Raw genomic sequence first — 13,667 nt, 5'->3', positions numbered from 1 at the left:
TCTGCTATGAGCCACACTCAAGGAGGTGGATCTTTGGGGGAGAATGGGGCCAGCGCAGTTGGTAAGAGGATGATCCAAACATTATGCAGCTGGAGGCTGTGAACTGCACTGCAGTCCTTCCCCACTTCCTCCCCACAGGTTCTTTGAATGAATAGGTCTCATTCTAGCAGGAGTTGGGGAAAAAGACTAGCTAAGATCTTGGAACAGAGAAAGAAATGAGGAAATTGGCATAAACAGGAGGGAAATGAAAACATATTGCAAGGGACTTACCCAAGGAAGAAGGCCAAAACAATAAACACGCAGTTCTCTATAGTCTAAAAGAAGTTATAGATAACATAGCCCATCTTTAAGAAGAACCTGAGGATAAGATAAGATAGGATAAGATACAAGTTTCAAAGAGATAATAAGTGAACTCATCCTGGTAGATTGTATGTGTCCAGGAATTTGTCCGTTTCATCCAGATTTTCTTATTTGTTGGTATATAGATGTTCATAGTGTCCTCTCATGATGTTTTGTATTTCTGTTACGTCTGTTGTTATATTGCCAGCTTCATTGCAAATTTGATTTACCTGGTTCCTTTCTCAATAAGTCTTGCTAGTGGTGCATCAATTTTGTTTGTCTTTTCAAAGAACCAGCTTTTACTTTCGTTTATTTTCAGTATAGTTCGTTTATTTTCTATTCTATTTATTTCTGCTTGGATCTTTATTATTTCCTTTCTCCTGGAGTTTTTTGGATTTTTTTTTCTGCTGCTTTTCCAATTCTCTGAGGCACAATGTTAGGTGATCCATTTGCCTTCTTTCCATCTTCTTATGTGTACTAATTGTTATGAACTTCCCTCTTATGACTGCTTTTGCAGTGAGCCAGGAGAACATAGAAAGTCTGAATAGGCCCGTAAAAAGCCAGGAGATTGAATCAGTAATAAATAACTTCCCAACAAAGAAAAGCCCTGGCTTTACCTCTGAATTCTACAAAACTTTTTTTTTTTTTTGGAGAGGGTTTTTGCTTTAAGCCATGTGCACTCACCAGAAAGACAGAGAGAGACAGAGAGACAGAGAGACAGAAAGCAAGAAATCACCCCCAAGTGGGGATGTACATACTGCAATCCCTTCTTCTCCATTCTCTTCTTTGGATCTTGGGCACACAAGCACATGCACCTGGCATGAGTTTAAGCCATCGGGTACAGGACTCAAACCACATGGCTACATGGGAGTCCAGCGACATAGCCATTATGCCAGCTGCTGGTACCGAATTCTACAAAACTTTTAAAAAAGAGTTAACCCGCATTCTGCTCAAGCTATTTTTAAAGATGCAAAAGGGTAAAACTCTCCAAAATTCATTCTATGAAACTTCCATCACCCTTATCCTTAAAACAGATAAGGACAGGACAAGGAAGGAAACTATAGACCAATATCTCTGATGAACATAGATGCAAAAACTCTCAACAATATACTAGCAAATCATATCCAACAAGAAAGATTATACAAAAAATATTATACTTCATGACCAGGTAGGCTTTATCCCAGGAATGCAAGGTTGGTTCAATATATGTAAAACCATAAATGTGATATACCATATTAACAGAAAGAAAGAGAAAAATCATATGATCATATCAATTGATGCAGAAAAAGCATCTGATAAAATACAATACCCCTTCATGATCAAGACTCTCAGCAAAATCGGCATGGAAGGGTCATTTCTCAGCACAATAAAAGCTATCTATGAAAAACTTATAGCTAACATAATCATGAATGGAGAAAAGCTGAAAGCTTTTCCACTAAACACTGGTACAAGACAAGGATACTCACTTTCTCCACTCCTTTTCATTATAGTACTGGAAGTCCTCACCAATGCAATCAGAAAAGAGAATAAAATAAAAGGCATTCAAATAGGAAAAGAAGAGGTGAAACGATCTCTTTTTGCAGATGACATGATTGTATACATAGATGACCCAATGATATCCATGAAAAAGTTCCTGGAAGTGAGCTCAGCACAGGGGGAAAAAATGGATGAGAAACTGGAAAGTTAGACACAAGGATCTTTCTCAGTCTGGATGGAAGACCAGGTCTGCTTTTGTGCCGCCTAAGATTCCAATAGGGTTAAAGTAGAAATTTTCAAAACAGAACTGCAGAGCAATAAAGTAACATAGAGGAGAAAGAATGCACAACTAAATAATGACAAGTTTAAGTTAACTTCTAGAAGATTGATTTGAGAAAGGAAATAAGAATAATAAGGTATTTGAAATTAATCAGGCCTTGAGAGGCATATCAATTTATGATTACCATGACCTTACAATTTTTAGGGAATTTAGAAGCAGTTCTCCACAGACTGGCTGATACTTTCTGTCCCATAAACTAACTTACCTAGACTGGACTGTGGCATGAAAGACTGTAGCCATAGAAACTTAATTTGATTTGTACTAAAATATTGGGTTGTTGGAAAAGTCATGGTGCATTTTTGCATTAGAAAAAATATGTCATGACTTTTCTGACAATCCAGTAATTGTTAACCAATCTAAGTTCTTGAGAAGAAAATAAATAGCTAAGAATCAAACAGTTTGGTAAAACTGGCCTCAGAGAGATAAGTGTAAGAAGTCTGTTATGTCCCCTGCATACCTGTCTGATGTAATTGTTCAAAGACACTTAAAGAATTCACTGTCCTGGGGCTGACAGGTGGCATGGTGGTTAAGGGTACTGGACTCTCACATACCCAACCACAGTTCGAGTCCCAGACCTGGTAGCTTGCTTTCTCTCTCTTTCTTTCTTTCTTTCTCTCCCCTCCCCACTCCCGGTCAAATTAAAAAATAAATAGTAAATAAATAAATAAAGTTAAAAGGGAATTCACTGGCTTACTGGAATTAAAGTAAAAGTATCCTAAGTTACCACAGGCTGCGTATTGCCATCATAACCCTACCCCCTTTCTGTAGCTATGTTACTAAAATGTAAAATATGTGAAACATAATAAGCTAATCAGAAACTTACGCTATTCTTATGAACCAATGTTGTGAATTCTTAGGGGGAAATAAACTTTCATAACATTCCTTTTCAATTTTCCCTGTGAAGGAAAACCCCAGTCTCCATCATTTCAGAGCATTGATTACAGTCTCCTGAAGCCTTTACTCCTGGGTACCCCATCCTCACATGTTAGCTTGAATAAATCTTTAGCTTGCTTGACAAGTTTGTTCAGGTTTCTTTCAGTTGACAGAATGAATACTGGGCTTGGTTGAAAAAAGACATACAATCTATATCTCAGGAAATGTTTCAATCAGGTTGAAGGAGTCATTCTGTCCAGGGAGCTCTGGAGTAGCTCTGGGCTCAGAGGTGATAAGTAGGAGGAAAACACTGAAAATAGAAGGAGTCTATGTGTACCAGACCCTACCCAGAACACATGGACAGCTGGCTTTTACCCCAAGGCACTGGCAAGTGCACATGCCCTATGGCAAAAACCAAAACAAACAAAAATAAATAAATAAATAAAAACAGTGCTCTTCTCCAGAGAATTTGGTCAAAACATTTGGGGAAATCCCATGTTTCTAGAATAAGCCCTCCTCACTTCTCTTTCTGGTATCTGGGGTATATACACAGCTTAACCATCCACTCAGGAAACTGTCTGTAGACCAGTCCTACTTCAAGAATTGGGAGACGGGAACCAGCAGTTAGCATAATGGCCATGTCGCTGGACTCCCACATAGTCGACCGCGGTTCGCATCCCGGACCCAGTGGCTTAAAACTCACGCCAGGTGCATGTGCATGCGTGCCCAAGATCCCGAGAGGAGAATGGAGGAGAAGGGATTGCGGCGTGACCATCCCCCCTGGGGGGTGATTTCTCGCTTTCTGTCTCTATGTCTCTGTCTGTCTGGCGAGCACACGCGCCCTATAGCGAAAACCTCTCTAAAGAAAAAAGAAAGAAAGAAGAATTGGGAGATGGTGGCCTCTGAATTGTTAAGTTGTCAGGATAGGTTGGGAACTACCATTTCTTATAATAACTCTTGTAGAACAGTTTCACCTTCCATATTATTTACATGTACAACTTTAACCAAAAAAAAAAAGACTCATATATTTTAAGAAACAAAGAGCTTCTACAAATCAACAAGAAAAATACCAACAACCCAACAGAAGTAGGCAAAGGAAATGAACCAGGAGTTCACGGAAATTAAAATAAAATGACTTTTCTTAACCATGTGAAAATCTCAACCTTATTCATCTAAGAGGAAATACAAATTAAGATTACTATGAAATATTTGTTTTGAACCTATCATATCAGCAAAGAGCAAAAAATTGGATTGTATTATGTGTTAGGAATGGCATATAAGGGACTCACAGATGGTGCAGTGGTTGAGGTGCTGGACTCCCACATGGCCAACCTTGATTCAAGACCCGGACCTGGTGACTTGCTTTCTCACTTTCCCTTTCTCTCTACCTGGTCAAATTAAAAATAATAATAATGATAACAAGTAAAATAATTTTTTTTTCAAAAAAAGGAATGGCATATAAGAACAGTTACTCCCCTACAATGATTGATAGTGTATTTTGGAAAGTTGTGTAGCAATAGCTATTAAGATTTTTAAATGTCCTTACCCTTTGACCTAGTAATTCTACTTCTAGGAATAGACATAGACACAATACACAAGATAACATATATACCAGAATATTCTTTGATCATAAGAGCAAAAACTTGGGTACCAGTATCCATCAACAGGAGATTGGCTAAATAATGGCAGAACTATATGATGGAATAAATTACCACTATAAAAAAGATTCTATGTGCAGTGATATTGAGTGATCGCTCAGTGAGAAAGTAAAATGCAGAATGGTGTGGATAGTATGCTATCCCACGGGTGGAAATAAAAGAATACATGTATAAATGTGATCTTATGTCCATGGGTTGTCCATAGACAGGACTCTTGTAATCTTGGTTACCTCCAGGCTGGGAAACCAGTTGGCTTGGATTAGAAGTGGAGAGATAGGAACGAAGATCACTTCCTTTTCATTGTTCCATCTATTCAACATACAAGTATAATTTTTTAAAAAATTTAAAAATAAGATCAGACAGCTTGGGTACAAGTCCTTGTCTTAGGACAAAATTATATAGAATATTGAACAATGAGACATATCTCAGTGAAGTAATGGAACTTATTGATAACCAAGGAATTCTATGGTATCAAAGCACATAAGAAGAGATTCATTAAGGTGAGATTTCAGACTAACCCTGGGCTCCTCCACCAGAACACTTAATGCTAATGGCAACTGAGCAATAGCTACAGGATTTTGAGGGAAAGGAAGTATAATCCAAGACCTTTATAACCAGAAAAAGTGTCTTTTGAGTGTAAAAGTAACAGATAAGCACTCTTGGGATGCAAGCCTTCATTGAATACATCACTCTTGCACCCTGTTGAAAAACCAACTTGCTAATGCAATACAACGAACCAGAAAAAAAAGTAAGGTGCTGGGAATGGTGGAAAGTCTGGTAGCAAGGACTCATCTATTTAACCACAGAACTGGACCACACAACTTTGGCCACTAGCATTTCAGAGGAGAATATTGTAAACCTCAGCTTTGGGAAATTCATTATAGCCAATAAAAATGGAGAAGTGAAGGAAGCATAACTGTGCTGATTTCATCCCATTTTACACTTGAGTGTCAATAAGATCTTGTCTGAAGTTGAAACTGCTTAACATTTAATGTTTTTCTTGATTTCCAAGAGACAATAGTGGTAAGTAACATTTAGGTATCATGCCTGAAGTACTCATGTATATGTCATCTTGTTCCCTCCTCCTCAAAAGGGAGGTACAGTGATTAGCCCTATGTTACAAATGGACACAGACTCAGTATTTTAGCCAAGATCAAATAGCTGGTAGAAGGTCTAGGACTTGTACCCAAGCAGTCTGGCTCTGGAGTCCTTAATCTTAGCAATTAATGTTCTTCATATAAGAAAATGTTCTTCAGGATATTTTTAAAGTGAGAAAAGTTCAAACATCTATTTTATGAAATAGTCCAGTCTAATTCCATTTTTATAAAATCCTATTTATCCGTTCATGTATCTAGACTAACATTCACCAAATATTCACTCTGAGAATAAAATTTTTATCTTCTTTGTGCTTTTATATATAGCACAAGTTTTTATGAATGCATCATGATTTCTACTATGTATGAAAACTATAAAGCATCTCACTGGGGAAAAAAAAAAAACTTAAGTCGACTTCAAAGATACTTAGACGTCAAGCATTGCAATACCAAGTGCTCCAGATGCCACAGTCTACAAAATTGGTTTTATATTGTGCCCAGCCACGTGTGCCAATACAATGAATGGGCTTTCAGGGGGGATTAGGTCATCTGAAGAGTCATTACTCTCTCGCTGATTGTTGAATCAGATGATTGACTTTATCAGCTGAAACTATTAATCACGTAGCTGAAATGCACAGTTGAATACCAATGCTGTTTAATCCCAGTGGAAAGGTATGGTACAGTACAGACAGATTCATTCCCGGGTGCCTTCTTCCTGACTGCCTTAGGGCACTTGCTGCAAACCATGAGGTGGCTTTCCTGCCCATTAAATGTGGGCTTTTAGCAATGCCTAAAGGAGCCATCTCATAGCCAGTCTTTCTATGGGAAGGTGTTACGGCAGGTACCAGTGTGAAGGAACACATGGGGTTTTTGAATCAAAGATAGAAAAGAACAAATAAAATCTATCAAACAAACTCTGCCCAGCTCTGGAGTAGCCTTTTAAACTGAATAGAAAACTGCATAAAGTGGATAACACTGTGCTTGAGAATTAGGATTGTAGACATTAGAAAAGAAATTAAATGACCTAATCTGTCTCTTTCTGGGTCACTCCCAACGGAGCCCTCAGTGCTTTAGAAAGCCTTTATAAAATTTTTTCAAGCAACGAACTTTATTCTGGCTTGTGTGGGAAGAACATTTCACAACTGAGTTTTTCAGTTAAGAATATTTTTATAATATTTATTCTAGACTTCCCCTTTTACAATCTTTATAGAACAATTCTCATCAAACTCTCTTCCTTCAATAATTCCTCTTGATTTCCCTTGCTTTCATTTTCGACTAACAAAATATATATGCATATATATATATATATATATATATATACACACTAGCTATTTAATTCTGTGTGTATGTGTGTGTGTATTTCATACTGGTACATAGGTATGGGTGAATCTATTCATGAATATACACATAAATAACTTTGGTTGTCCTGTTTCATATATCTGGTTGGAAGTGCATAGTACACAAGTTGGTTATTTCTCTTTTTCTTGTTTGTAGCCTATTAAACTGGAAATTGATGAAGAAAAAAATCTGCTGATCAAGTTTGACCCTTCCTACAGAATGGATTTGAACAAGTGGGTGGCAGAAGAAATTCTAGCAATTAAGTATGTGGAACACCCTCAGGTAGACAGCCTGAATCTGCGTGGAGAAGTGCACTACCCCAATCTCAGCTTTGAGACCATGGAGGTGGATTTTGGCTGTATCCTGAATGATACTGAAGTCATCCGCTACATCACGATCACCAACTGCAGCCCCATGGTTGTGAAGTTCCGCTGGTTCTTTCTGGTGGACGATGAAGAAAATCAGATCAGGTACCTCCGGCATAGAGAGCTTACCGAGCTTTGTGCCCCTCTCTCTCTTCTTTGCTCGTCTTTTGTGAGTACTTTCAGTCTGGACAACTCGTTACTGATGGAAATAACAAGGAGCCTAAAATCATGGTTCATCCTAGATTTTCAAACAAGAAAAGCAGATAAAACAGTTTTGAAAACTGCCATCACCACCCAGTTAAGGAAGTGATAGCCATTAGTCTGCATTAATTTTGAATTTAGTGGTTAGATCATTTGGAATTTGTCACTAAAATATAAAATCTTCATACTGAGGTTTTTTAATTATTATTTATTTTATTGTGGTAAGAACTCTTAACATGAGAACTACCATCTTAACAATTTTTTTTTTTTGCCAGCGTGTGCCAGAGTGCACATGAACATGCGAGAGAGAGAGAAAGAGGACACATACAACCAAGAAAACACACCCCATGGGGGCTGGTCATGCTACAGTCCCTTCTCCATGTCTCCCTCCTTTCGGAGTTTTGGCCATACATGGACATGTGCCTGGCATGTTTCTCAGGCTGGGTCTGAGATAAGCACACTCATCCATGTGGGATCCACCTGCTTTAACCAACATGCCGTGGGCTGGCCCTAAGCAAACTTTTAAGTGTACAGTGCAGTGTTATTGACTATAGGTACAACGTTGTAGAGCAGATCTCTATAACTTAGTCACCTTGCTTAAACAGATTTATGCCTGTTAATGCTTCACTTTCCCTCCCCCCGCCAAATCCCTAAATCCACCATTCCACTCTGATTCTGTGAATCCAACCATTTTTAGAAACCTCATGTAAGTGGAATTAACACGGTATTTCGCTGACCATATGTCACACACTGCAGAATGTCCTTTTGGAAAAAAAAAAAAAACAGAAAGAAAAATTAGCGACCAGCAGATAGCATAATGGTTATGTGGCTGAACCCCCATGTTGTCGACTGTGGTTCAAGTTCTGGACACGGTAGCTTAAAACCGACACTGGGTGTGTGTGCATGCGTGCCCAAGATCCTGAGAGGAGAATGGAGAAGGGTTTGTGGTGTGGCCATCCCCCTAGAGGGTGATTTTTCACTTTCTATTTTTCTGTCTCACCTCCCCTATCTCTCCAGTGAGCACACATGCCCTATATCAAAAATCTCTCAAAAAAATGCTTAAGGTTTTTGCCATAGGGCATATAAACTCACAGGAGAGAGACAGACAGAAATAGAGAGGGGAAGTGAGAGATCACCCTCCAGGGAGGGTGGCCACAGCACAGCCCCTTCACCTCCACTCTCCTCCCAGGATTCTGGGCACATGTGCACATGAGCCTGGCGTGATTCTCAAGCCATCAGGTCTGAAACTCGAACCATAATTGGCCATGTAGGAGTCTGGCACTTCAACCAACATGTCCCTTCTGCCCCCCTCCTTCTTGTTAAAGACTGAATAATAATCTATCCCATTGTATGAATATACCACATTTTCTTTATCCATTTGTCTATTGATGGACATTCAGGTTCTTTCCACATCTTGGCTATTGTAAATCGCTTCTGCAATGAAGACATGAGTGCTAATGTCGCTACGATCCTGATTTCAACCCTTTTTGATAAATGCCCAGAAGTGAACTCTATTTTTCATGTTTCGAGGAACCTCCATTCTGTTTTCCATAGCAGCTGCACCCTTTTGCATTCCCATCAGCAGTATACAAGTGTTCCAATTTTTCCACATTTTTACCAACACTTGTTGTCTTTGTTGTTTATAGTAGACATCCTAACAAGTGTGAGGTTATCTTTATGTGTTCTTTCTTCTTTTTTATTTTAGGAGAGAATTTTGCTATAGGGCACATGCGCTCACCAGAGAGACAGAAAGCAAGAAATCACCCTCTGGGGGGATGGTCATGGCACAATCCCTTTGCTTTTTTCCTCTCAGGATTTTGGGCATGCACACACACACACACATATGCCCAGCGTGAGTTTTAAGCTGCTGGGTCCAGGACTCGAACCACAGTCGACTGCATGGGAGTCCAGTGACATAACCATTACACCTTGTGCTGGCCCCTTAATGTGTTCTTGATTTGCATTTCCCTGGTAATTAATGACAGCAGTTATCATATATACCTGTTGGCCATTTTTATGTCTTCTTTATAGTCTATTTAAGTCCTTAGCTAAGTTTAATTAGGTTATTAGCTTTTTTACTATTAAATTATAGGAGTTTCTTATACATTTTGGAGAGTAAACCTTATCTAATACATAGTTTGCAAATATTTTCTCCTATCCCATAGGTTCCTTCTTACTTTGTTGATTGTTTTCTTTTGATATGCAAAAGCTTTTTAGTTTGATGTAGTCCTACTTGTTTGTTTCCATTGCCTATAGAATTTTCTTAATAAGCATTTCAAATTTCAAGTACAAACTGAGTAGGACCACACATTGAGTGTTAAATTGAGTTCCATTTTGCCTATTCTGCATATTTCAGTGAGTTTCTGTTCCTGTCCATATATGTGTATGCACAAATACTCAGTTATAAAATAGTGGGAGGTGGTGAGTGCCACCTTTTCTTCTTGGTTAGCAACCAGGATTAATGGGCTTCTGTATATCCCTTACTGGATGTTTTGACAGCTCAGTTTCTAACACGTGAATGTTGATGGCCATTCTTAACTGAGGAAGCCTCATGTTCCTTAGTGGCTTGTCAGTGCTTCCTGTACATAATTCTCATCTTATATATGACAGCCACCCTTCTCTTTCCTGGGCTTGTTACCATGGTAACGATGGCTTGCTCGCTCTGAATGCCTTCCGTAGACATCTAATGATGAGACCCAGTGTAGCACGGAAGCTGGCAGCCAGTCCTAAGCCTGAGCATTGGAGCCTGCTCATTAAGTGCCATGAACTGTTTGGGTTTGGAATGAAATTCTGTCGATGGTGAACATTTAAAATAATTATGGAAAAAAATCAGCCAACCTTAGCTAATGCACTTTGAATACCAGATTTTGTGAAGTTATTCTGATGTAACACAGTTAAATGAGTTTATTCCATCTGGGAGCAAGGATATGCTTTATTTTATTTTATTTTATTTTTGAGAGACCGTTTTCATAATTAAAGTAATAACATTTTGAAAATGTATTCGGTCAGTACTGAACAGGATACACTTAATTTTTTATTGGTTTAAAAACATTTTTTTCAATCATTTTTCTCCTCGCTTCAGTATCTTTCCATCTCTCATTAGTGAGTCTCTTCTTGTAATTCATTGTTTCACTCACTTACTCAAGCTGGGAGTCATCGAGAAAACATTTGATAAATGGCTCCTATAGACTACATATTGTATGAGGCGTGAGGGACTTAAAACTGAGGAAGACATGATCTCCATCCTGAAACTAGTCGGGAAGCAGAAATGTAAACTATGGCGGACACAGTGTAACGCTGGGCTCTGAGGAAGGACTAGAAACAAGGGTGGGTGAGGGTGGCCAGAGAATCACAAAAGGCTACACTGAGGAGACATTGTTAAATGTTCCAGATGGAGACGCAGAGAAACATTCTAAGCAACAAAAACAGCATGTATATATTAGTATTCATGGATTCATTCTGTTGCAAGTCACAGAAAACCTGACCCTAAATAAAAATTAAAAAGGAAATTCATTGGTTTCTACAACTCAAAAGTCCAGATTTATTCTGGCTTCTGGCCTGGCTTAAAGCAAGGACGCAGACAATGTCATCTTGGGAGCCTGTTCCCTATCTCTCAGCTCTGCTCGCTTTTGTGTATTGACCTCAGTCTCAGATCAGCTTTCACTCATCATCACCAAATGGCTGCCAGCACTCCTGGGGCTGTGTCCATCTAGACTCTGATCCACTGGGAAAGAGGAAGAGCTTTTTGTCCCCTGACCTCCAGGAGATTCACTCTTATCAGACCAACTTAACCCTATTTCCTGTCCCCCAGTCCCCACCCCAATCAATCACTGTCAAGGGGAGAGCAGTCTATTGATCATCGCTGACCTGGCTACACACTCTTGAAACGCATTCACTTCTTGGCTTGCAGAATACTATGTCCTGCTGCTTTTCCTCTTGTCCCCTCGACTACCCCTTCTCAGCTCTACCAGCAATGGCTCCCCTGGAGTAGTGGGACTCAGTGTTCTGGCCTAGGCCCTCTTCCTAGAGACTGACTCACCCCCATGCTTCAGTTATCTCTGCTCCTGAGACTTCCAAATGTACATCTCTACCTAGACACCTCTGCTGAGTTCCAAGTCCATGGCCTTCTTGATGTTTCTCCATTATTCATGCCCAGTGTCCTCCTGCTCCTTCCTGCCTCTTCTTCAGGGCACCCTGTCCTAGGAAATGACATCACTCTTCTAGGAGGCATCTGGACTCCCTCCTCCTCTTAGCCCCACTCATCCCAGCAAATCTATTACCAAGTTATACCTATTGTGCTTCTTAAAGCCTCATTCCCATTTCTACTGCTATTACCCTGGTTTGCCTAGACCATTGTGATAGCCCTAACTGGGCTCTCTGCTTCCACACCTGCACCAGAGTTCATTCTCTACTCAGTAGCCAGGTGACGAGCATGTCATGGCCCTGGTTTTATGCCTTTAATGACTTACCCATACTTTTTAGAACCAGGTACAAAATACTATATTATGCAAGACTCAGCGTTCTGTTCCCATGTTCCCCCTCCAGTTTTTCCCCCACTTCACTCTCCCCTCACTGCATGGCCTTTTTGTTTAACACGCCACCTCTGTCTCATCCTTGCTCTTCCTGAGCTACTGCTCCCTCTCGGATGGACACTCTTCCCCACTCCCAAGTGGCTTCCTCCTGCTCCCTCTTCAAGTCTCAGCTTCAGCAACCTTCCCCAAGGAAGCTTCTTCCAAGACCTTTCCCTAGTCAGAGCCCGTCCCATGGGCATAGATCGCTCTACCTCCCCGTGGCCCCATCACACCTGTACTTAGGGCTCAATGTCCATCATCTTAACTGGGTCTTAAACCTTGAGAGCCAGTGAGCACATCTGCCCTGTCATCTCTGGAGCCCCAGAACACTTAGTACAGTCCTCAGCACAAAGCAGATCCTCAAAGGGAAGCTTTTTAGCTCATCAACTCTTCCCACCTGGGTGTTTATAGCAAGAGCAGGAGCTCGTTTCATAACTGGTTTAGGATTATTTTTTGTCAGCTTCCTGACCTCTACCAAATGGAAAGGTTCAAGGCATAAATGTCACATAGAATCGACACACATACGCACACACACACACAAAGCCACCTGCCTCTAGCCAGACTCTCTCTGTGTGGGCCATCAGAAAAATAAACTATTTATTGGCTAAGGATCACTTTTAACAGATATACCAACACTAACCTTTCTTTTCCAATTAGAATTCTTCTAAGCCTTACAGTTAATGATTAAAAAATTTAAAAAGGTGGGACCAGCAGTTGGCATAATGGCTATGTCGCTGGACTCCCACGTAGTCAACCATGGTTCGAGTCCCAGACCCAGTGGCTTAAACTCACGCCGGGCACATGTGCGTGTGTGCCCAAGTTCCCGAGAGGAGAATGGAGGAGAAGGGATTGCGGCATGGCCATCCCCCCTGGGGGGTGATTTCTCGCTTTCTATCTCTCTGTCTCTCTCTGTCTATCTGGTGAGCGCACACGCCTTATAGCAAAAACCTCTCCAAAAAAAAAAAAAAAAAAAAGGCCTAAGGGACATTTCCTCTTTCTTTTTTTGAGCAGGTATGAGGATGCCAGGACACTCAGTATTCCTGTCACAACCCCTGTACATCTGCTGTGTGTACGTACATGTATGTGCACATGCATGTGTGTAGTTTTGAGGGAACTCTAACTCATACGTGTAAAGCATCTCTTTTGTTTGAGCATACATTTTTTTCCAAGTTGGCCCTCATATCACAGAGAGGAATAAAGAAAGCAGTAAAATGGACAAACATGCTAAATAGGTACGCAGTAGGAGGAGGATCCAGTCATTGCCTTGAAAACATGCCGATGCACGTGTGTTCCTGTCCACATCAGGACTCCCGACAAACTGCGGTCAATGACATTCTCTCCTCATGCTTGTGCGTATGACAAGGGAGCCAGGAGGAAGAAGGGTTGGGGATCCATGCCGTCACAGCTGTCAC

At 40.3% G+C, this 13,667-nt stretch overlaps 1 protein-coding gene across 1 annotated transcript in view; it reads left to right on the top strand.

Moving 5' to 3' along the window:
* The window catches only part of HYDIN (HYDIN axonemal central pair apparatus protein), a 378,086-nt gene that overhangs the window by 206,448 nt on the left and 157,971 nt on the right, over positions 1 to 13,667 (top strand). Inside the window, 1 exon segment of the mRNA XM_006152662.1 lies at positions 7,275 to 7,588. Within this exon segment, the coding sequence (XP_006152724.1) occupies positions 7,275 to 7,588 (314 nt within the window).

This window comes from Tupaia chinensis, unplaced genomic scaffold, assembly GCF_000334495.1.
Source record: "Tupaia chinensis unplaced genomic scaffold, TupChi_1.0 Scaffold000355_1, whole genome shotgun sequence".
Classification (NCBI taxonomy): Eukaryota; Metazoa; Chordata; class Mammalia; order Scandentia; family Tupaiidae; genus Tupaia; species Tupaia belangeri.
This window is presented reverse-complemented; position numbering and strand designations above follow the sequence as displayed.